The following is a 25,000-nucleotide window of genomic DNA, read 5'->3' as shown; positions in this document are numbered from 1 at the left end:
AGTTATTTTGACAGGGTTAATTTTTGATTTTTATTGGGAACTAATAAGCGAAGTTTGGAAACAAAGAACATTTTGGTTCTGGTATAGCGGTAGCTTCAAGAGGTCTGTGAGTGGTGGTTGAAGGGACTTTCTTGGATAGCACTTTCCTGTACTGTGTAATATTAGACAAATTTGTGTTCACTGAACATTTCCTGACACCAAGTAGTGATCATCACTTACGAAATACTTTTCTTTCATACACAGTCCTAGTTGGACATCACATGTAATACTCATCTGTTAGAATGAATGAATTGATTGATGATGTTACTGTGTGTATTTGTAGCTGCCGTTTCAAGATGAACCAGCAACTCCATTTCCACCCCTCAGTACAGCTCCACGGCCGCAGGTGAGAAAGTCTCCACACTTTTCTCACATGCTGATACAGTGCTTTTTGTAGAATTTGTGAGGTTCAGAGTCACCCCTTGCCTAAATATACGAAAGTTAGAGTTTTCCAATAAGATATTATCAGTTGTGATGTATCATGTGCATGTGTTTGACATGATTTGCCTTTCAGTTTTCATAGTTTGAAGTTGTGCTTTTCTTTGTATGTTTTGGATGATCTGCGCTCTCATTGTCTGCTCATTTTTGCCAGATACTATCATAATTGGAAATCATAGCTCTGTTACATACGTGTATGTAGATTTTTTTAGATTCATTATAAATGCATGAAACTTCTGACACCTGAATGCTTAGGACCCCTCCTGCTTGAACCAAAAAGTATGGCCAACGCAGTTTTTCATTCCAAGCCCCTTTCTTTGGAATCAACTTCCTCAGCCTCTCTGTCACTCATCTTTGCTGCAATCTTTCAAATCCAGTCTGAAGACCCACCTTTTCCCCTCCTGATTAATTCTCAACAGCTCATCCCTTTCCAGTATGAACTAAAATGATTATTTGCGTGTGAGTGAGTTTTGATAGTTTCAGAATTTGTTGGTAGTATTTTTGATTGAGTACTATTTATGATTCGGTGTTATGACTTGTGCTTGTGTGTATTGTGGGTGTTTGGTGCGGTGGGGGGGGGGGGGGGGGATGAATAATTTTTAATGATGTTTGGTATCTTGTGTTCAATTCTTCCTTTTTGATATTTACATGTGTTTTATTTGTAAACGCCTCAGGCTTATTTTCAAGATTAGGCGTAAATGCTTATGATAATGATAATAATAATGTTTCTTACTGTTTGCAGTTCACTCAGCCACCCCCAACGCAGTTCCCACCTAACAACTGGCCCGGTCCAAGACCAGGCATAGGACCAGTACCCCGAGGGAATTTTCGCTTTGGGCGTAATCGTGGTCCTTTCCCTCGGAATCAGAGACCTCCATTCAGACACAATCAGCGCCCTCTCTTTGGCCAGCGAATGCCATTCCTGGCAAATCAGCGACAACCATTCCCTGTAAATCAGCGCTTGCCGTTTAATCCGAACCAACCACGGCCGCCATTTGGACAAAATCCTCTTCAGTTTATTGGCGGTCCCCCAGCTGGTGGTGGTGGCAATCTGATCGTCATCAACACTGTGCCCGAGGGAGGTGAACAAGCACCTGAACTTCGTGGACAAAGACCGCCATTTCCAGGACCACCCTTTCCAGGTGTTGTCAACCCCAGAGGGAGGGGTGGAGGCCCCATGGGTGTGGGCAGGGGTGGTGGTGGAGGGGGTGGAGATGCTGGGCGTGGTGGCAACCTACCCCCAGTGGAGTCATCGTCCAAGCCAATGCTGCTGAGGCCCCAAGATAAGTACTGTCCTCCAGCAGAGCCCTCCAGTGTTGTGAAGGAAGAACACAAAGAGCGGGTTCATCGCAAGAAAAAAGGTGGGGAGTGTTCTGCCGGCTTTGAAGAAGAGAGTTATTGTAATGAACAAAAATGGTGTTGAGGAAAAAAGTGTTTTCTGTGTTAACATTCTAGATGAAAAACAGGGTGTGGAATGTTGATTTTATTTATAATCCTTTGACAAACTGTAGACTGTCAGAATGCATTTTGATAATAATTATTTGTTGTGCATGGCTTCAGCTGCACCCAGAGGCATTTTGGGGGGTTTGACTGTACCTGTGCCTATTTTTCTTTTCATGATTGTTTTCTATTCAGATTTCAAAGGATTGGATTGTGTTGGCTGTGATGATGTTGTTTTTTGTGTGTTTTTGTTGTTTTTTTTCTACAAAGGAGATTATTCATATTGACTTACTTACAAACAGAGGGTCTTCCATTTCCTTGACAAAGAACGACATTGTAAGCTGCCTTCACTCAGTTGTTACCTTACTCTTGTTACTGTGTGTTGCTGTCTAGCAATTTTGTCCACCTTTGGGAAGTATGATGTTGCTTCTCTTGGTTTCTTGTTGTTTTTTTCTGCCTGAAGATCATCTATTTTTGTCAGAAATTTTCTGGTCTTTTTTGTATTGTCAATTGAAAAGTCAGTTTTGCATTTTATGGTTTGAATGCTTGTTTGTCGAGAAGTTAGACACTAAGACAGTTAAATGAAAAGTGAATGTAAACATTAAAACAATTAAAAAAAAAAAAAAAGATCAGTGTGGAATCGTCAAATTGAATCAAGGTAGAGGTAGTATAGTACTATTCAGGGAACCAGACTTCTGCAGACTAGTAACTGGGAAAAAAGTATTTGTGAGAGAATATCACTGCTTTCTTTTTTGTTATGTATTTTCAGACAAGTTCAGCCGATACAACTCTAGTGATGATGACAGCGATGACGAATCTGAGGAGGAGAGTGAGGATGACATGCCATCGAGGCGTCGATCAGTGGGCGGCATAGAGACGGAGGAAAAGGAGACGGCTGGGCCAGAGGATGTGAATGAAGGCCTGGCACTCCAGAACCCATCTGAGAAGAGCATTCCTGATGCAGATCTGTCCATCGTTTGCAACACCTCACAGCTGGACTCTGACCATGAGCGTGCTGAGCCAGAACTCGAAGAACCAGTCATTGACAGTCTTGGTGAGCAAGTAATAGACAGCTTGGGTGATGAACCAGTCACTGACAGACCTGGTGACAGTGGACATGTGTCAGAGCCTGAGCTGAATGAGGAAGAGGAAAACAGACTGCTAGCATCCCCTTCCAGGCAGAGTGATTCAGGGTCTGATTGTGGTGGTCGATGGGGGAGACGGAGGCACAGTTCGGACAATGACGAGACCCCTGTCAGAGACGAGTCGCCTCTGCGAGGTGAATCACCTGTGAAAGACGAACCGCTGGAAAAGGAAGTTACCCCGGAAGGGAGCCCAACTCCTGTCAGGGATGAATCTTTTGATAATGGTGCAGACGCTACCCCGGTCAGGGATGAGTCTCCTGAAAGGGACTTGTCACCAGAACAGGCTGAATCTCCAGAAGAAGATTCAGATCAAGACAAATCACCATCTGGTCTTCAGGTGCAAAGAGGTGAGACCAGTGTTCAAAGTGGTGAAAGTGACTCAGGCAGCAACAGTGAAAGTGGGGATGAAAGTGACTCCAGTAGTGGTGCTGCTTCCTCAGCCTCTTCAAGTGGTAATGAGGTTGATTCCCAAAAGAGCAGCAACTCTGCCAGCGAAGACAGTGAAACGAACAAATTGGCTGAATCCCCCTCCGACAAAGATTCTAATGCTGATGATGGTCAAGTTTCTGACGTTGTCAGTGAATCAGAAAGTGATGAAGACAGGTCTGTACAACGTTTGCCATCAAAACATAGACTTTCAACAAGTTCTAGGCAAAAAAGATCACAATCACCTTCAAAATCAAAAGTGGTAACGCCAGAAGAACAGGCAAGAATGGATGCGAGGAAGCGCAAGTTTCAAGACAGACAGGAGGTGAAAGTGACATCAAGCAAGCGGACAATCTCTCTGAAGGCCATTAGTTCTGGTGCTGAAAGGTCCAATGACTCCAAAAGAGAAAATAGACTGGCAGTGAAAGACTCTAGCTCAACCAAATCAAACTTTAGAACAGTACAAGCTAAAACGTCAGTGACGAAATCAAATGATGTTGATTTTCACCGCAAACACTCACGTAGAAAAGTTAGTATTGAAAACCCCATTTTGGGCAAGTCCAACAGTAACAACTCTGGAGCAGGGAATTCATCAGACTCGCAGGGGGAGGAAGACGACGACGACGAAGGTGGAAGCCGATCCTGGAGGAGGGAAGCCAACAGAAATACTGTCCATCGTAAAACTGTTGTGAATCAATCTCTTCCAGGCTCAGGTAGCTACCGTGGACAGTCTTTCAGAGGAGGCAACAGAAATGGAGGCTACTACAGGCGTGAACGTGAATCTCCAAAAGACAGCCGACCTGAAGTTCATTATTCATCGTCCGATAACGATGACCAGGACAGTGACCGCAAGCTGATCAGTGTTGTTGTTCCAAGGTCGGCTGCTGGTACCCACCACAGGGGATACAGTCACCCCAGACAGGAACAGACTGTGGCACGTTCGGTTGTTCCAAACAGGAAAAGGACTCCAGACATGGCGAAGTTTGATCGTGAAAGTGACCGACATAGTCATTCCAAATCAAAACGTCTACCAGACTTCAACCCTAGCAGTGACAGGTCAGGAAGCATCAATGTGGTGATAGCTAGTGACCGTTCATCTTCAAAAGTTTCCCAGTCCAGTAGAGACCGTGTCCCTGTTCATCAGCGACTTGGAAAGAACAGCAAGCAGCACACAGAGGTACCCAGGTCGCGGTCCTCTACTCGTCCCGCAGCCAGGAACCAGTCGGATTCAGCTAGTGGAAGTAAGTGCCTTTTAAAAAATGTTTTTTTTACTTGCAGTTGCTGTTCAGTTAAGTGTAACACACATAAAGGGATGTTAGAGTTACTTGAAAATGTACTTTTCCAATACCAAAGAAAAAGTGTCAGTCGGTTTGGCATGACTGCCACAGAAGAGCCCCAAAAGCTATTCCTGAGATCTGTGCAGCAGATACTGGGAGAAAATGGGGGAGGAAGGTGAGACTTAGCTGTGATGTTGCCAACAATTGTTGATGTGTTGCTGTTGCTGACCTTTTTAAAAATAGAATCTGGGAATAAAAACCACCACCACCACCTTTATTTTATCTGTCCAGATAATGAAAGGCTTGTTTCACATTTGTTCTGTATTGATCCAGTGAACTCTTGTGCCAGACATTATATGCGTCATTTAGATCTGGGAGTGAATTACTATGTTGCTTTGATCAGTTTATCACAATGAGTACACTTTGAATAAAATAAACACCAACAAAACAAGATTCACTCCAGTGTTCAGGAGTATACCATACTAGTTTAAGTTACTAGCAATATCATGAATATGCATGTAGCCTGATGTGCTGTGTTTTTCATACATAAAAATCATAATTTTGATACGGAAAACACACACACACAGAAGGAGTGCTTGCTTATGTCAGAAAATAAACACATAAGCTGATTATTTGTTGTTGTTTTTATTGTTGTGTTGTTTTTTTTGTATTATATGTTCACATACCCATCATAGGAGGCCTTGGCCTAGATGAATAAATCATCTTGAATCTTGAATCTCTTCCACCACCTCTTTCTCAGTTTCTGTCTCTGCTTTGTTTTCTGTGTCCTGTGTGTTCGTCAAAAGGAAATAGACAGGTATCATCAACAAAGTACCCAGATTCATTCTACAGGCATAACCTTTTTTTCTCAAATGACAAATCACTATAATAGGGACTACCACAACCCCCCTGGGCCTAGTTTACACACAGCTCCTCACCCCATCTCGCTCTCTTTCTCACCATAGGGCCCCCTCCTTCCTCTTCCCTTTTCTTATAGTATATTATACCTTTTGATTGTATAATTATCTTACTGGTCCCTTTTCTCTCCTGTCCCTTTACATGGGCAGAATAATAATAATAATGATAATAATAGTAATGGACATTTAAATAGCGCATTTCTCCAGAAATACTGCTCAAAGCGCTTTACATTTCATTTCCCACTCCCTGCCTCCCCATCAGTACTCCCCTCCACCCCCTACCCCCACCTGCTCGCACACATGGAAGCAAGTGAAAAACTCAAGCAACTGAACGTTGGAAACTACCCACCCATCTATGATGCCCTCCAGAAAACACATCCCTGCAACACGCACCCAGGCACACAAACGCATGGACACCCACCAACACACACCCCACACACACGGCAAACAGCCTCTCCACAACAAAGCGCACCCAAAACCAGATCACACCAAGATTAAAAAAAACAGCAACAAAGAAAATAAAGAAAAAACACAAAAAAAACTGCTGTTGGAAAAGATGTGTTTTCAGAGCAGACTTAAGAGATTTCAGTGAGACAGAATGACGCAGTTTTTTTGGTACTTTGTTCCACAGTGATGGAGCCTGGAAAGAAAAAAGATCTCTGACCCTGTTGCTTCTTTTTAACAACAGGGAGTTTTAAAAGCCTGGTATCAGAAGCAGAACGAAGGTGACAAGTTGGAATGTACACTTCAGGAGGTCAGAGAGGTAGTGAGGGCCAGAGCTTGAGAGGGCAGAAAACGTCAGAGCAGAAAACTTGTATTCAATTCTTTTTGAAACTGGTAGCCAGTGAAGAGAGTGGGACTGGGAGAGGGGAGTAACGTGTTCAAATTTGGAGGATCTGAAAATAAGTCGAGCAGCATTGTTCTGAACTCCTTGAAGTTTATCAAGTGAAGTTTTTGGAGTGCCGACAAGAACAGAGTTGCAGAAATCGATCCTAGGCAAAACATATGCACAGACTATTGTATTGGTTGCTTCCATAGACAAGTAATGGCGAATAGCACTAATTCTTCATAACTCAAGATAAGCTGATTTGCAAATGTTTGAAATATGTTGCTGAAATGACAGACTGTGGTCAAGACTGACACTGAGGCTCCACACTGATTGGGAGACAGGAATGACTAAGTTGTTTACCAAAAGATAATGAGGGAGAGACGGGTGGTTCATAAATTTCTTGGGGCAAGCAAGCAACAGTTCAGTCTTTTCATCATTTAATTGTAGTTTGTTGAACTTGAAGGTCATCCAAGTCTTCAAGTCTGTTATACACTTTTGCATTTGTGTCATCAGTTTATCAGTTTCAGCAATAGAAGCCGACTGATAGAGTTGAGTGTCGTCAGCGAAGCTCTCATGCGAGAGACGGTAACTTTTTATAACAAAAGACAGTATAAAAAAAAAAAGGCAGAATGGATTGAGGTAGAAGTAATAGAGTATGAGGGTGGGGGAGTGGGGTCCAAAGTCCTGTTCTGTTGAAAGTTAGACTGCCCTGTAGTTAGACTAGGGCAGCATGGAAAGCCCTGTTTCCATGTATCTGCTGTGTTACAGCTGTTTGCACCACCTTTTATCTTTTAAGTATAAAACTGTCCTAACCTTGGTTTCTGCTTTCCTCACAGTCTTACTGTATCAGTGTTGCCCCTCACCAACTTCTCAAACTCACACATCATCACATGTGTACACAGTGTTGAATGTGAATGCACACACACACACATGCACGCACGATGCGCGTGCACACACAAATACTTAACAGCAAAAAAAATTATGACATGCACACATACATTACTTTGACAAATGATATCTATAGATTGCTTTTTTTTTTCTTCCAGTCTTGATCCACTGATGAAAATGCCAAATGTTCTCCAGGTGTTCAGAGAGAAGTCCATATTTCTTAGAGTTAAAGCCTTCAGGAAACAGTTAACAGTGTTATCTCTCTCTCTCTCTCTCTCTCTCTCTCTCTCTCTGTGTGTGTGTGTTATTTAAAAAAAAAAAAAAAAAAGAAAAAAAAGAAAAAAAAGAAAAAGAAGCAGAACAGTGAAATGCTGGTTGTGACTTCTGCACATATCTTGTCTCATATCCCTTGCACATGACATACACTGAGGCATGATTTAGTTACCTGTGTGTCTGAGGTGTGCCAGTTGTATTGAACTTTATCTTGGACATTCTGTTTGCAGCTTCAAAATATGCTAGAGAAGTCATATTATTTGGCAGTGTAATATTTTCAAAGTTTTTTCCACAACAACCTTTTCTCTGCTACCTTCCACCGTCAGTCACTTTAAGCTTCAAAAAGAGTATGTCAGATTGACTCGTTCACTGTTTTGTTACAAAAAGCATGCATTTTTCAGAATGAAATTGAAATGCCATGATGTGCCTGTTCTGTGATAGGTTGACTCCAGTCAAAAAAATGAATAATTATTTTTGTTTTGACTTGTAGGCAATATGAATAATGAACTCAAGATTATGAAATTGTTAAAATCAAAATGGCAGGCTTTGGAACATAATTTTGGGGTCACAGAAATGAGAAACGTAAAACTAAAAGTTGGGAATGTGGTGTGTTTTACTAATATTATTATGTTTATAAAAAGAAAGGAAAATATTGTTGTTTTTTCAGAGGAGGACAGAAAAAGGAGATGTTCAATCTTAATACCATAAGTCATAACCATCTATTGTAAACTATGTAAATTGTACGGTAGTATAACTATGACATTGACTATTAAAAGTATTATCATATATTTGATATAAGAACCTTCATTCCAGACAGGAATGGGAACAAACTGTATGAGTGTATCTCACTATCTGAAACTATATTTTATTACATATCAGATACTATTATTTATTTTATTACCATGTGAATTTGTAATGATATTTGACTGTCTGAGAACCTTTGTTCCAGATGAGGAACAAACTGTATTGGATGCTACTATTTATTCTGTTTCCATGTAAATTTTGTAATGACATTTGACTATGTTAGAACGTCCATTCCAGATGAGGGGAATGGGAACGACGAACTGGACCAGCGAATCCGCCGCATCCAGAAACGGAATAAGGCAATCATGCGGCGCCAGAAGGAGGTGCTCAAAGACCGTGAGCTGTATGGTTAGACAAGTGGGGTGCTACCAGTACCATACAGACCAGTGGAGCACAGCAGCAACACTGTCACAGCAGTGTCGGCACTGGGTTTAGTTTGTGTGCTGTTGACAGTGGAAGACACGATGTAATGATTCATCACCAGCCTTGTTCTGATAACAAACAAAAAAACAACAACAAAATTGAAATAATTTGTGTTCACATTGACTACTCTGTCATTTCTCTCTCTGCTTATAATGTTATGCAACTTATAGTTTCATTTGGGTGGTAAGGTTTGTACAACTTATAGTTAAGTTTCATTGGAGTGGTAACTTATAAGGTTTGCCTAGGACTTTTGAAATATTTTAATTGAACAGAAGACTCACATCTATACCAAGTACAAGTTGGCAGTCAATACAAAGTTAAAAGGAAAAAATGAGCAAAAAATAGCATTATTTTTGTATTAATCAATTTAATGAATACTTGACTGCTCCTTTACATATTACCACAAGAGAAGAAAAATTGACAGGAGTTCCAAAGCTAGAAGCTGATCATAAATAATGAAATGGAGAACAATTTGAAAATACCACCACAATTGAAATACAGACATTTTAAGTTGTGTTCTTTGGAGAAGGGAGGGTAGTAGTTGGTTGTTTTTGCCCATACAAAATTCTGTTAGAATGCCAAAATGTTGGGGCCTGCAACATGCAATGCATATGGTAGACAGACCTAATTGCGAACAATCCAGTTAATGCGACCACCTCAGCTTGTGTATTGCACAGATAAAAGTATGATTGTCAAATGTAGCTCTTCTGTTTTTGAAGTCTTTTAACATTAAGGAGGAAGGGGACAGAATGGTTAAGACACTCATCTACCAATACAAAGTGCGTAAGGATCTGGGATTGAATCCCACACTTGCCCTTTCTCCCAAGTTTGACTGGAAAATCAAACTGAGCATCTAGTCATTTGAATGAGATCATGATGATAAACCAAGATCCTGTAAGCAGCACACACTTAGCACACTGATAAAGAATCCATGGCGACAAGTGTTGTTCTCTGGCAAAATTATGTGAAGAATTTCACTCTCAAAGGTACACAAATATATGTGCATGCACTCCAGGCCTGACTAAGTGTAAGTGTGTTGGGTTATGCTGCTGGTCAAGCATCTGCTAAGCAGATTTAATGTAGAGTATATGGATTTGTCCGAATGCAGTGATGCCTTGTTGAGAAACTGAAACTGAAGTCTTTCTCTGATTGGTTGCACAAGGAAAAGTTTGTATTCTCCTTCTTTTCAACATTTTTTCAGTGGTTGAAATACACAAACAAACACCCCACACCACACACAGACACACCCTTTAGAGAAGGCTCAAAATACGCTATGGTGTAATTGCAAACGACATTATTTTGGAGATTACTGTTGAAACTGACGTTCTGATCTGTCACCAGCATGCTTTCTTATATTCTCCCAGCATTGGTAATGCACAATTCATTCAACATATCCAACCAAATCAGTTATTTTAAACTGTGTCAGTGTTCAAGTCCTACTACAGGCTTCCCAAGATTTTAGGATTGTGAAAGCATGTTTGTGAACTTGGTCAGCAGTGGTGCATGAACAGAAGAAAGAGCGGAGAAATTGCCGAAATGTAACTGATGTTTGACTGGTTCTTGGGAATGAATATTCATTATGCCTTTTATGGTATCAGAATGAGGTTGAAGCAGACGTTAAATTGTGAAATGTGTGTGGTGAGAACGCTTCAAAGTGGACTAGTACTCGTACCGTTCGCAGTTGCATGGTGTTCGTAATTAGGCCTACCTGCCTACTTTGGTTTGCAATTTAGTTATGATGGCCTGAGCTTCACTTGATAACGATTTGGTTGACAGACTTATGTCTTTTGCCAGTGCTGTAGATAGTACTTTAAGTAACATTGTCCACACATTCAGTGTAGCATAAGAGAAAAATATCAACAGGGTTGAAAGAAGCCATTACTTTTAGTTTTACTGAAGCCACAGGAAGGCCAGAATTCATTCAAAGAGAAAATGGTGCAGGTTATCAGAAAAATACAGGACTTGTACAAGTTATAGTTGAATTAGAAAACCCACAAAAATGGAGTTTGACTGCCTACATGGTGGGGTAAAAACAGCCATACATGTAAAAGCCCACTGGTGTACATGTATACGAGTAAATGTGGGAGTTGCAGCCCAAGAACGAAGAAGAAGTCAAGAAGAATTAGTTGAATTGGACTGAGAAGTATGCTGTGCAGCTGGTTACTTGAGACCCTGATATCAGTATTGATTATATATATATCTTTTTTTTTTCTTTTGTTTTTATTGATCATTTCATGTCATGCTCATTTCATCTTTGATTTCCATTTAGATTGGATAATAACAAGGTGAATTCTTGATATTCAAACATTTGTCCTGATTTCTTTCCCTTTTATTTGTTGTTGAAATACAAAGAATGTATGGGTAAGATTTCCTAAGAATTGCTGAAGGCTGACACAGCTCATATTGACATCCTTGTTCTTGGGTTTGACAGTGACCATATTATGAAGTTTGTGCTTTGTCATGGCCAATTTTGTTCTTTTTCCTCAATTGTTGCTAGATTTTTCTGAGTAATAATAATAATGATTATATAGCGCTGAATCTTGTGCAGAGACAAATCAAAGCACTTTTGTACCAATTCATTCACACGCATGCATAACTCTAAAACTGGAAAAACTGAAGACGTGGAAGAGGCAGGGAAGCGCCCAGTCCGTCCACACACACAGGCGTGCACTCTTGCTTGTTTGCACAGACATGCATTTGTATGCGCATGGACGCACACACATGCACACCAGTGCAGACATGCACGCACATAAACATATACACAAAGACAGGCATGCGCACAGAGTGGCAGACACACTTTTCTTTCTTTTCTTTTTCTTTTCTTCCTTTTTTTGTGCAGCCACAAAATCCCTTGATTCAGGAATTCACTATTTTTTAAATTGTTTTTTTAAGATCTTAGTGACATAAAGGTGTTGTATGGTTCGGGTAGTGAAAATAGTGATCATGGAAAATATCTTTCTAGACTTCTGTTAAAAAAAAAAAGAAAAGAAAAGAAAAAAAGTGTAAGCTGTTGCCTACATTATAATATGGAACCACTTTTAAATTTCTAAGATTTTAACAGTCTAGTTCCTATGTTGATGTTGAACAAAGCCAACGATGATTTGTGCTGACATCTTACATATTAAGACATTGCTTGATTTGTGTTAAATAAATGATTACCACTGGGTTGAAGAAAATTTAATATTAAAAAAAAGAAGAGAAATGTGAACATGAACAAATGCATAGACATGACCAAAGCCATGTTTATTGCAGGTAAATGCTATGGATAGTGGTCAGTAGGCAGTTTTGTCTAGAAAGGGGAATTTTTGGAAGAACGCAAGACTTTAGTTGTTTTATTGATGAACTGTTTCAGATCGGGGAGGGAGGGGGGAGTTGTCACTCTGTTGCTTTTATTATTTTATTTTTTTATATCACTATTTCTCCAATGTATTTATAGTTAGTATTTATAGTTTCTCAGTTTAAATATCTCCACTATCAGACAAATGTGTGCAAGACATTTCTTATTTTCTACAAGCTTTCTTGCATTCTTGTATACAGTTTTTATCTTTCTTTTCTCTTGCCTCAATATTCCATACACAGAATTGGTTTACCAGAAAGTCATCCACCAGCTTCCATCCCCATTTTTGTGTTATTTCTATTTATTTCATACTATTATGACGGTCATCGCTAAACTGCTGCACTTGTGGACTAGGTGGTAAGATTGAACACTGAGATGGACACTGGATTTTTATTCTGCAGTGGTATTTGCCAAATTTGTCCTGTATTCTGTGCGTTCTTGATATATTTTTTTTTCTTAGGCAGTGGGGATGTGGGGGGGGTGTTTGGAAGTGAAAATTTGTGACGCCGCATGCGAAAATCATGGATAAGTCGCTGGAGTAAATTTCACGTAACACGCTGTGAAAGTGACAAGGGGTGAAAATATCAAATTTGAGTTTTTTGGTTATTCAGATTCTATGATTCTTTTTCTATTAAATTTCCAAGTATTATAAAGAAATATAAAGTATTAGTGCTTTATTTTGATGTTTTCCCGTTGGGAATTGGTGATCAAGAGTGGGAAACAGTGAACTCATTTGCCCCAATTTTCTCAGAAGTACGTTTGTGATCATCACGAGACTCAAATGCATGTATCTCAGAAACTAATAAAGATACTTGAATTCTGTTTTCTGTGTGTTACTCAGAATTCCCTCTACATTCAGATAAAAGAATAATTTTGTGAATTTTGACCATTATCCATGATTTTCACATGCACCATCAGATTTGATGCAATGCTGGCACTTTTTGCATAGATATAGTAGTCTTATTACCTTGAAGAGGTTAGTGGTGCAGCTACCAGTCGCAGCCATTATATGTTTTGTGTCTGATGAACTCTTGTGTTTTTTCTTGATGCTTCATCTTGTTTGTGATTTTAGGATTTTTTTGTTTTCAGCATGTTTAAAGCCCTAATACAGCATACAGTCAGCTGGAATATTACTTATTAGCAACATTAGAATTTGAAGTAAAATGAAAGTAGCATCTAGCATTGGCTGTTATTTTGGTTTTTATAGTTTGTACACTTGAATATTCTGCTGGAAGTAAATGGATGGAAAAACTAGTGTTAACATTGTGGTTACTGATGCAGACTTGGATATTGTAGCTAGGGTCTGTTATAAGTGTTTAGTAATCCGTCCACATGGGTTTAATATGTGCTTCAACTTGTTCATTTGATGTTTCTCATCTCAAACTCTCTCCCATTATCTTTTTTCTCTGTCTCACTAACTTCTCACTTTGTTAAAAATTAACTCTTTTCAGTCAAAACCACTTCCAGATGACAAAGCTGTAGAATTCCAAGTTTGCTGAAAGTACTGTGTTGTCCCCCTTGGTGGTACAAAGCTGTAAGCAAGAGTTTCCTCAAAAGATGAAAGATCTCCCAAAGAACAGGTTTTGCAATCTTTTGTTTTGGCACATATAATGATCAGCGGAAAATCAAATGGAAGTCTTGACATAAAGAAATATGAGGACATGACACCATGGCATCCTAATTTTTCTTTACAGGTTTTCCTCCCTCTGCAGCACACACAACAGTGTTTGTTGTGTGGGGTGATGTGTTATTGTGGACAGTCTTGTGTTGCTTAACAGTTGCATTGAATAGTGAATGAAAAACGTGCAAATTGATTTGTGATTCTTTCATTTTGCTTTTATATTAATCATAAATTAAAAAATAGGAAGAAATCTTGTTTTCTTTGGAAAATATTGCAGATTTTGTTGGACCAATGATCAGTAAGCTCTAGGAGTTTGATCAGTGTAGTTTCAGGTAAACATGTAGAAACCACTGAATAAGGGCTTCCACCTTATGACACATTGTATGAGCAGCTATTAATTGATGGTTCCTAATGTCGATCCCTGTTCTAGGAGGTGTAATGTCTTTTGATTTCTTTAAATGTTGAATACACTGATGTTGAATATGAACATGAACACACAGAGATCTCTTGGCAGTATTGCAAACTCACAGATGATGATAACACACAGTGACACATACACATACACACAGACAGACACAGGTACACACAGACAAGCACACACACACACACACACACTCACACACACACACACACACACACACACACACACACACACAGAGGCACACACACACACATGCACTCATATCTGCCCCTCAACCATTTCCACAGTGTTTTTCAGTTTTCTAAAAATAGGGGCTTGTGTTCAAATAAACTGTAGATGTGCAAGATAAGCCTGAAAACATGTATAGGTATCTGATACCTTAATTTGTTGATCTGTTTGCATTCTCTATACAGTCACTCATATGAACTGTGTCTAATTTTGATTTGAACATGAGTATGTAGGGGTGATGAATTTCTGGTCCAGCAGATTGTGCAATTTTGTCTTCTTTTTTTTTTTTCAAGCATATCATCTTGTGCATTGCTTGTCATCAATTGTGTTTGCTTCAATCTTGGAGAACATTGAATGCCTTTGTCAGAAAAATATACTGTCATAAATAATTGGACTTTGTATGCTTGAATGATACCAAACTCAGTATATTTGAATGATACCATGGTGTGAATTTGAGTTATCTGTGCTGTCTTTGTTATTGATTTGGAAAAAAATAATCTGAGGGAATCCCTCTGAATGTATACCTAAAAGCACATGTGTATAATATATTGTAAACATTTTGTACAGTTGGATATGATTGATATGAGAAATAAATTGTTTCCTCACTTCTTGAAACCCAAGAGATTTTGGAATGTTTATTTTCTTGTCAAATCAATAAATGCATACTGTTTGTGCATTTCACAGGGAAGCTTTGAGAAAGTAGGACTGTGTTCCATCAGTTTCCCCCCAGTCATTTGCATTTCAGAATTTAATCAAAAGTACATCAATATACAAGCTGTCTGTGTCTGCTCACATTATGATAGTGTATCTTCTGTGTGTTTGTCACTGTGTGTCATTACATCATGATATGAATTCACTGGCAAAGAGGATGGTGTTTTGTTTTTTTGTTATGTAAATTTGCCAGCTATTTTATAGGATTAAATCTGGTGTGAGTTTCTGGGGTTCCAGATTTTAGCATTTAAATTTGTTATTTTGTTTGTTGACTTAGTTATTAAAAAAAACGAATCTCATCTGAAACGATTTCATATCATTTGTCTTTGGTAAAACTTTATTTACTTTGGGACAACAAATGATATTAAAATCCAAAACAGGAAACCTTTTTTTTTTTGAATTTTACCTTTGTCTTTTTCTTTTTAAATTTTTTAAAGTCTTTGTATACTTTGGTGTAGAATTTTAATAATCACAAGATTCAGTTATTGTTGATGAAAGTGCCATATTAACAATCATTTAAACAGAAACCCACAGTGTTTTAAGAAGAAAAGAATAAAAAGAAAGAATAGAGAAGAACAATAGAAGAACAATGTTAACGAATTGGGTTCACAGCTTGATTCATTGTTGAAAATCTCTTCCCTGCTATATATGATTGGAATATATCAGTGATTTATACTTGAAACACGAAAACGCTAATGGTTCATTCTCAGTCTCAGTGTCATTTTGGCATGGTGTGTTACTATTTTTCAGTTTTACATCTCTGGTAAGGTTTTTTAGTTGGTAATTATTTATCTTTTGGTATGGTGTAGTTTGTTGATTTTATGCCTTTTCACTGTGAAAGTGATACTTGACCAAAATACAAAGAAAAGAAGAAGAAAAGTAAGAGAGATGTGTGTGTGTACAAGCATTTTGAGAAATATTTTTTAAAGTATGAAGAGTAGAGTACAGTAGTTCTTAAAGTGTCATTGTGTTGAATTTTCATTTTAAAGTACTCTTCCCTTCCCTTCCTGTGTTTTTCCCCATCCCCTACCACCCCCCTTTCCCAAACATTCTTTGATCACCTTCACCATTCATGTACTTCTCATTTTCCATGCTTTACCTCTTAACACCCCTCCCCTCCACCCTTTCAGTATTTAACATAAGCATGCCTTATTCCCAAGGACTCATCTTCCCTCTATTATATGGTGTTTTTTTTCCACACACACACACACACACACATATATATATATATATATAATTTTGTTGTTGTTTAACAAGTAAATATACTTTGATTAGATCGTTCACTGAAAAACTATTTCTTTTTTTTTTTTAATGTATATCTGTCATTGTTGATGTCTTTCCCCCCCTTTTTTATATATATTTAATTGCTTTTTTTTGTGTGTGCTCCAAGTTTTACCTTTCATTTATGCTAAGTATTTACAACCTGAGGAAGTAAACAATGAATAGAACCACTAAGATGTCAGTTGAAACTATTATTCTTGTGAGATGAGTGTTTAGATTGACAAAAAACAAAGGTGATCTTGCTCTTGTTTTTTGTGTTCTTGACGTGCAAGTTACATGATTATCATTTGAGTTATGTTTTAAGATATGTTAAGTGTATATTGTACTAATGTTTTTAGTGATCTTACCAGATGCGCTTGTATGTTGATGTACGTTTGACAGCAGTGAGCTCATTATGTTTTTATCTTTAAAAAAATTTTTTTTTAAAGAGTTGCATTGTGAGAAAAATTCTGGCAGACAGTATGGCTTATTGATTTGATAAATGATGTGCATGTATTGTTTACTGTGGCTAAAGCAGTGAGTGAGTTGTGTAATGTATTGAAGACAATGAGATTGCATAAGGACATGGAATTGATACGGGAGTCCAACGAAAAAGATTTGAGCTCAAGGCTTTTTTTGCTTTTTTTGAGGGAAGAGTATGGGGAAAATTCTTTGGCATAAGTGAAGGGACAGGTTACAGTATGCTGAGAAAGAGAGAGAGAGAGTGTGTGTGATTGATTGTGTGAGTCATTGAAGCCAAGCAGGAATTTGCAATACAGGCAGCAATTTAACAACTGAAAAAGCGTTTCTCGAAGGCAACTTTTTTTGTTGTAAATTTAAAAGTGAAGTATGAGAAAAGTTCAGGGCAGGTGATAGACGTACAGAAAGAGAGTGATTTACCTAGAGAAAACATGCGTCTTCGATTTTCCTCTATCTGTGAATATTTTATCAGCAGTGTGCAGGGATTGTGCATTGTAAGATTGCAAGATGCTTTTTTTGTCTGACAAAGTAGCATGGGTTGGCTGGCAACAGGATGAGTGATATAATATCACACTGTTGGGGAATGGTGTATATTTATCTCATGGTTTTAGATTTTGAGGAAAATAGAAAAAGATTGATGAATACAAAGATGATTTTTCTCAACTGTTTTCTTTCTTTCTTTTTATTGTCACACAAAAAAAAGTTTTATAAGGGCATTAGCTTGCATTTGTAAAACCCTGGCTTCAAGGATAAAAAAAAAGCAGAATTTTCCTTTTTACTGAGAGTGTTATGCAATTAGTAAAATCCATTAACGTTTTTTTTTCTTCAGGGGTTTATTTTTTGGGGTCATTTTCTGCTTTTGTTTATATATAACTTCGACCAGAATAATGATATGTGAGTATCAGTCTCTTTTTAATCCTTTGTGTAGGAAATTCTTGAAAAGATTGTAGAAGCAAGACTATCTCCTAGCCTATTGATTATTAACATTATTAACATGAAATTTTCTGTTAGTGTTACAGAAAAAAAATTGTGTGTTTTAGTTGTTGCCATGGTGTTGAATTTCTTTTCCCTGGATTTGGTTTATGTGTGTTGTGTGGTTTTGATCTCATTTAGGCAGCAGCTGGACTATGTTCTTGTCATGCTGGTGTGTAAGCAGCATTGATGAATGAATGAAGTGAATAGAAAAGAGATGAACTTTTTTGCAGCACTGGATGTATTCAGTTTCTCTAGTCAGGATATGATCATCATTTTCCTTTCCTACGCATGCATGGTGTAAAAGGGAGAAAAAAAGAAAAGAAAAGAAAAAAAGAAAAAAAAAGAAAAAAAAAAAAAAAATCCAGAATGAAAAAAGAAAAAAAAAAAATTACAAAAAAAGGAAAAGGGTGGAAATAAAAGATTGCAAGCAGGTGAGGAGTGTTTGCTTATGTCAGAAAATAAACACATAAGCTGACTTGTTATGTAACCAGTTTGCATATTATTTCACTCAAGTATTGTTGAAAAGCTTGCCCCCAAACTGTCCTCAGTAGTGATTACTGATCAATTTGATGGGGGTAATCATGTCATAGTGATTGAAAGTAGAATGCTTCATTCCACTTGTTCTTCAATTTGGATCAGATATTTCATAGTACTTCAAGGTCACATTGCTGCATGGTGGTGATGATGTGCCTTTCCAAGCTAAAGAAAACAGTTGTAAGTGACTTTTGTGTGTGCGTGTTTGTGTGTGTGTGTTGGTTATGATTTTTAAGTGTGGATGTCATATCTGAGCCTGAAGGTTTTGATATTTGTTAGCAGCTGTTACTGAGTGAGAAAGGAGCGTATGAGACATATTTGGATGCAAGTTGTTGATTGATATTTTATGGGATTGTTGCTACAGTTAAGATCTCAGGTGTTTGGTTGAGGAAGATCTTCTCATATTTTAATTGCTATTGGTGGGTGGTGAGATGGATTGGATGTTGTATGCTTTTGTATTCCCATAAAAAAAAGTCCTGCCATGTTAGTGTTCAAACATATTTTTGTTGCTTTGTGATCAAAAGGTATTCAAGAGAAGAGAACATGGTTGTTTTCAGTGATGAATTATGTAAATAGTGTACATAAAAGAAGCCAGCAAATCTGTGATATTTAAAAAAGGAAAAAGGTTTCCAGTGCTGTCTCTCTCTCTGTCAGGACTCTTTTATCATGTGAAAATGCAGAGAGATTCATTCTCTCGGAGTTCAAATACCAAGCAGCTAGTTACTATTAAATGAAGAGAATTATCATTTCACAGTGACGAGTGTAAAGATTGGTAACCATGAGGCTCAAATAAGGTTATGGTAAGTGCATTTATTGTAGTTCTCTTTTTGTTGTGCTCGGTGAAGTGTGTCTTTCAGAGTACATTATACATTGAGTGGGAGTCGTGTGTACATGCGCGCGTTTGTGTGTGTGGTTTCCAGTTTCTTCAAGGCAGCAAGTGTATTGTTTGTGTGAAGCTTTATCTCTTGTTAGCGAGTATTGTTTGATGAGCCGAATTGCTGGACCTCTTTGTGTTGGTGTTCAGTGTTCTGTTCACAGGGCATCCTACCTACTCAGGGGAGCTGGATGAAGCGAGCAAATGAGTGATCACCCCATTGCCAACAGAGCGTTTCCAGTACAGTCTGGAAGACAGGAGAAAGCTTCGGCACCAAATCGACTGAATAAATGGCGAAATATATTATGAAAAAAAGAAGAAGAAAGATTAGAATAATAAAATGATTGAGAAATATTGCTGCCAAGTTTAATGTCTGTATTTGTGTGTGCATGTGCTTTGTGTGTGTGTGTGTGTGTGGAAGGATATTGCTTTTCATGTTTTGTTTCTCACCTCCTGTCATATTTCTTTCCGTCATTGCATTCCTGCATTGTCACTCAGTCACACAACTGCACTCCACCGATAGTGGGGCGTGTGTGTATGATTTCATGACACGAGGACATAAACACAAACACTCTACAGAAGGACATAGACAAACACATACTGTCACATGCACGCACCTTTCATCAGATAAAGAGCAACAATGGCAAAATAACCATACACACAAACAACAAAGGAGTGTGGCTGCCTGCATGGCGGGGTAAAAACGGTCACACACGAAAAAGCCCACTCGTGCACATTCGAGTGGTCGTGGGAGTTGCAGCCCACGAACGAAGAAGAAGGAACAACAAAATTCTGAATACAACTTGGCATTTATAATTTCCATGCTGACATTGTGCCTTGAATATACTATGCAGAAAGCAGACAAATTGCAACTCATCTGTGTCGACGGTCAAAGAATCTTGCAACAGCAAAAAACGTTAGAGAGACCAGCCGCCGTGGCGAAGTGGTTAGCGTCGCGGTCTGACGGCTTGGAGGACGCGGGTTCGAATCCCAGCAGAGGTGGGTTTTTCGGCCCGCGGCCGGCTCCTACCCAGAGTTGAGTGTGCTATGGGTTTAAATGGGGAGGCTGGGACCACACAGTCGAGTATCATCCACTTCGCGGATGCGTCTTTGGGTGTGTTGCTCTAATTACCTGACCAACACTGCAAGTGTCTGTATCTCTCGGACCCGGTTGACGACGGGATATCATTATGACAGGAAGCGTAGAGTACAGCCTTGTCATGTAGTCTCACACCAAATTGGACTTCCATAGCAAAATCGTCATGGTCATCCTCATCCTTCATTAATATGAACAAAACTGTCCCAAAGTCTGTGGCCTTTCATGCCCTGCTCTCATGGTGACCTCAGTTTTGATACCCCTACACTTCCGCGCTTGGGGTGTGTCTTGTCAATGCCTTCAGTGTCGGCATATTCATGGGGGGCTGTTGTTGGAGGGACGTGGTGGCGGTCTCCACTCTGGAAGGGACGCTCACTCAGTCTGGGTCCGCGACTAAGCCATTATTGTCGTTAGTAGGGGGCTTAGTAGGTGGTGTCCTAAGTAAGTAAAATCAGAACAGGTACCACTGAACACCACCGAAGTGACTCAGCAGCAGTGCAGGGTCTCCTCTGGTGTGTGGCCTCCTGGCGACCTAATATTGATAGTTCCCTGCCGACTGCCGACGCTTGGATTGTGACAGACGGACCCGGGGTGGCTGTGTGTTTGTGTGAGTGTGTGGAGGAAGGGGGGGGGGGGACTCGGAATGAGCAGCGTGGGAGCAATGCCACTGAAACGGGGCAGCAGAGAAGAGAAGAGAGAGAGAGAGAGAGAAAACCGTTGGAGAGAGAGAGAATTTAAAATTTGCTTTGGAAAATACTTACAGTAACTTCAAGATGTTAAAAGAAGGAAAGAAAGAAGAGTGTGTAGAAAAAAAAAAAAAAAAAAAAAAAAAAAAGAGATCAAATTTTTTCAGTGAACATCAGGCTGGCTGGGCCATATCCTATTTGAACCCAGTGAAGAATTTTATCAAACATCAACGCACCAAAAGCACAAGGAAGAAATATTTTATGCAAGTAAAAGAAGGGGGGAGGGGGTATTGTGCTCGAGCAAGGCACGAGAAAGTGATTGGGCTGGGGATTTCGATTTTGCACGTGAATCGTCTGTTTCCTTTCCTCCCTTTCACGGGAATTCATTTCGGACCCTCACTTCTGTGACAACTCACACAAGCTGACACTGTCCAAATCCCAAGGTTTGAAGGTAAGAATAAAAACGCTGTGACAGTATCACACAACACAAGCATCGCCAGAATATACAGATACACATTCATGGAATAAGGAACGTTTCGAGACATTACAACTACATGGCAATACCCGCAAACACAACTGATGACCACTTCCCAGGAAGTATCGCCCAGTCTGGTCGCGACTTCAACGTTGTATTTGATCGCAGCGTTCTGTTACGGCTATGGGACCGTCGCTTGGGTCCGTGTCTACATCGCCCAGTGCTATGGGGTGGGTCCACTGGCGCGTGCTGACAATGACAGTGACCACCAGCTCGGCATTGCCTGTGTCGGTGAAACGACGCAGTCTCAAGGTAACCTCGGAAAGGTCTCGTTCATCCTCTTCTCCTTTACTTCGGTTGATGACCGTGGTTGTGATAAATTGTGGCATGTTCACATACAATTTGTATCGATAATGATGTCTGTGAAAAAGATCTCTGTATCGCTCTCTCTGTTTCTCTCTCTCTCTCTCTGTCTCTCTCTCTCTGTGTAATTTATTCATTTATTTATTCACATTTGAATCTTATTTCGCTTATTTTCTTCTTATTTTCCCCTCAAGGCCTGACTTAGCGCTTTGGTTGAGTAACTGAACTACATGTATATATTATGAATATCTCTCTCTCTCTCTCTCTCTCTCTCTCTCTCTCTCTCTCTCTATATATATATATATATATATATATATATGTATCTCTCTCTTTCTCTCTCACTCTTCTCTGTGTGTGTGATATAAATATTATAAAGATCCATCTAACTTTAGATTTAATTTGTTCATGTCGTCAAGACATGAGTCTACTCTGTATAACATGGCCATTTATATATATATATATGATGCATTGAAGAGACTGTGAAATGTTACTTCGTGAATGTTGTCACAAGTTGAACATCTGTGTTAGCTATTTTTAGTTTGTTTGTGTTATAGATTCACAGTGTGTCTTATTTATCCTTCTTTTATGTTGCCCCCTTCAGTAAAGGGCTTTCGCCTTTATCTGAATTAAAAAAAAATCGTTATCGTTATATACATATCTCTCTCTTATTTATGTATTCACTGATGAATCTTGTTTTCTTATTTCCCCTTAAGGCCTGACTAAGCGCGTTGGGTTACGCTGCTGGTCAGGTATCTGCTTAGCAGTGACGCCTTCTTGAGTAACGGATATATATATATATATATATATATATATATATATATATATGTGTGTGTGTGTGTGTGTGTGTGTGTGTGTGTGTGTGAATAGAATAGAATAGAATACTTTTTATTGTCATAAAACCTTGGAAGTTTATAAGAAACAATGAAACATAAACATGAGCATATTAAGAAGAGAAACATTCGTGAACAAATTTCGCCAGCCTCGGCTGTAATTCTGTTAGCAGGATCAGTTCACTAGGCTTTGCATTTGGAAGACATGTATCTCTGTGTCTTCTAAACTGTTACAGGTAGCACACAGTCTTTGCTCTTTCGGTGTATTTTTATATCTTCCTTGTTCGATTTGTAAGTCATGGGCGCTGATTCGCAACATAGTCAGTGCTTTCCTGTGTTTGCTGTATTTGCTGTATTCTTTAAATACGGTTCAATTTTATAATTTGTCACAGTGTTCTTGTAAAATTCTAATTTAGATGAACTGTTTTGCTTGTTTCCAAAACTTTACTATTCATTTTCAAGCTTCTTGGATATAGCATACTTTAATCTTTTAACACTAAAAGTGAACTGATTTTTCCAAACTAGTTAATACATTTTGCGAGTGCTAGTTAATACATTTCTTATAAAAAGTAGCCACTGAACATTTTTGTTTGTTTGGCGATACATGCATTTATATGTTGTGTATACAACTGAATTTTGAGGAAGCTCTAATATGTGTATCCAATAGCCAATAACTTGATATTATTTTAAAGCTAATACTAGTAATAGGGAATCTTCCCAATTCTCCTAAAACAGGGAGAACCATTGCTCTTTTATGTACACTAAGTAGTTGTTTACAAAACTTGACATGAAGTCTTTCATGTGGAAATTTGTTGAAAAGAAAATTACTGAATGATTTGAATAAATTAAGCGATACATCTCCTTCAACATTATATAAACTTCTGCTCTATATGTTGAAATAGGCGTTATCAAAGTATCATATAACAACACATATCTATATTCATATTTGTATAACGAAATTTTCTGAGTAGCACATGTAGAGTCTTATTTGCTTTTTTTTTTAGATGACCTCGTGCTCGACTTAAGTTGCCGTTTATATCAAATACAACCCCTAAATATTTATATTCTTTTGCTGTTTCAATTACGTCGTCTCCACATTCAAAATGTAAGGGTATTTTAGGAACAGATTTTGAAAAAACGATTACTTTGGTCTTTTCTCTATTCAAACGCAAGCCCCACTGATTGCAGCAAGTGTGCAAAGTGTTATGTTTTTGTTGTAAGCCGTCTTTAGATAATGATAGAATAACTGAATCAATTGCATATAAAAGACAATGGAGTCTAGTAAATGAAGTACTGTCAATCGTTGGGGAGTTCATGTGTCATATCTGTGGTGATATCATTTATGAAAATATTGAATAGAGTTGGGCTGAGTGCATTTCCCTGATGTATCCCCTTTCGAATAATGAATTATCTGCTGAAATGATTTTGTGATTTTGCGTAGATTTTAGCGTTCGTATACACATTTTTTATGATATTAAAACATTTACCTTTTATTCCTTTTCGGTGTAGCTTCAGAAGCATTGCATCGTGCCAAACACTGTCGAACGCTTTTGGAAAATCTACAAAACAGCCATATAGTCGACTGTTTTTTTACTTTTTATCATTTCATCTACTAGCTCTTTTAAAACAAAGATTTGATCAGTGGTTCGATAGTTTCTTCGAAATCCGGCTTGTTCTTTGATCAAAACATCGTTAGTCTCAAGATATTCATTCATTTTTGAATTCAGGATCCGTCGTGCAGGATACTTTACCAAATGTATTAGTGTAATCCCCCGATAGTTATTTGGGTCCATTGGGATGCCGCTTTTATATAAAAGGGTACTGATACCAGTTTTCCAATTGTCTGGATGCACACTTGTTGTATATATCATACAATATAACTTTTTGCATGACAAGTAACAGAACCGGAAGACTGCTTTTGATCGTCTGTGTGTGTGTGTGTGTGTGTGTGTGTGTGTGTGTGTGTGTGTGTGTGTGTGTGTGTGTGTGTGGCTGGCTCCCTCTCTCTCTCTCTCTCGTCTGCTTGTCTGTCTGTGGTCAAAGAATATTGGCCGAGGAGTGACAGGACAGAGCAGCATCCTCCATGCAGCAATCGTTGGGCGATTTGTCGCTTCGTCGATTCCTGTCAATGATTCAGCCACATCATTTCTCGGAAGGGTTTCCTTTCTTTCCCTGCATCCTTTGTTATCATTAACTGTTAACGATAATGG

At 38.7% G+C, this 25,000-nt stretch overlaps 2 protein-coding genes across 2 annotated transcripts in view; both read left to right on the top strand.

Moving 5' to 3' along the window:
• LOC143292531 (uncharacterized) overlaps window positions 1-19,684 on the top strand; it is a 25,315-nt gene extending 5,631 nt beyond the window's left edge. Inside the window, exons 4-7 of the mRNA XM_076602911.1 lie at window positions 323-385; window positions 1,220-1,838; window positions 2,687-4,729; window positions 8,714-19,684. Of these exons, the coding sequence (XP_076459026.1) occupies window positions 323-385; window positions 1,220-1,838; window positions 2,687-4,729; window positions 8,714-8,829 (2,841 nt within the window). The 3' untranslated portion in view covers window positions 8,830-19,684. The remainder of the gene's footprint in view (window positions 1-322; window positions 386-1,219; window positions 1,839-2,686; window positions 4,730-8,713) is intronic.
• Window positions 19,685-21,701: 2,017 nt separating this feature from the next.
• The window catches only part of LOC143292161 (uncharacterized), a 6,453-nt gene continuing 3,154 nt past the window's right edge, over window positions 21,702-25,000 (top strand). The window contains exon 1 of the mRNA XM_076602345.1: window positions 21,702-21,909. Coding sequence (XP_076458460.1) covers window positions 21,702-21,909 — 208 coding nt within the window. The remainder of the gene's footprint in view (window positions 21,910-25,000) is intronic.

Source organism: Babylonia areolata, chromosome 18, assembly GCF_041734735.1.
Source record: "Babylonia areolata isolate BAREFJ2019XMU chromosome 18, ASM4173473v1, whole genome shotgun sequence".
NCBI lineage: Eukaryota > Metazoa > Mollusca > Gastropoda > Neogastropoda > Buccinidae > Babylonia > Babylonia areolata.
This window is presented reverse-complemented; position numbering and strand designations above follow the sequence as displayed.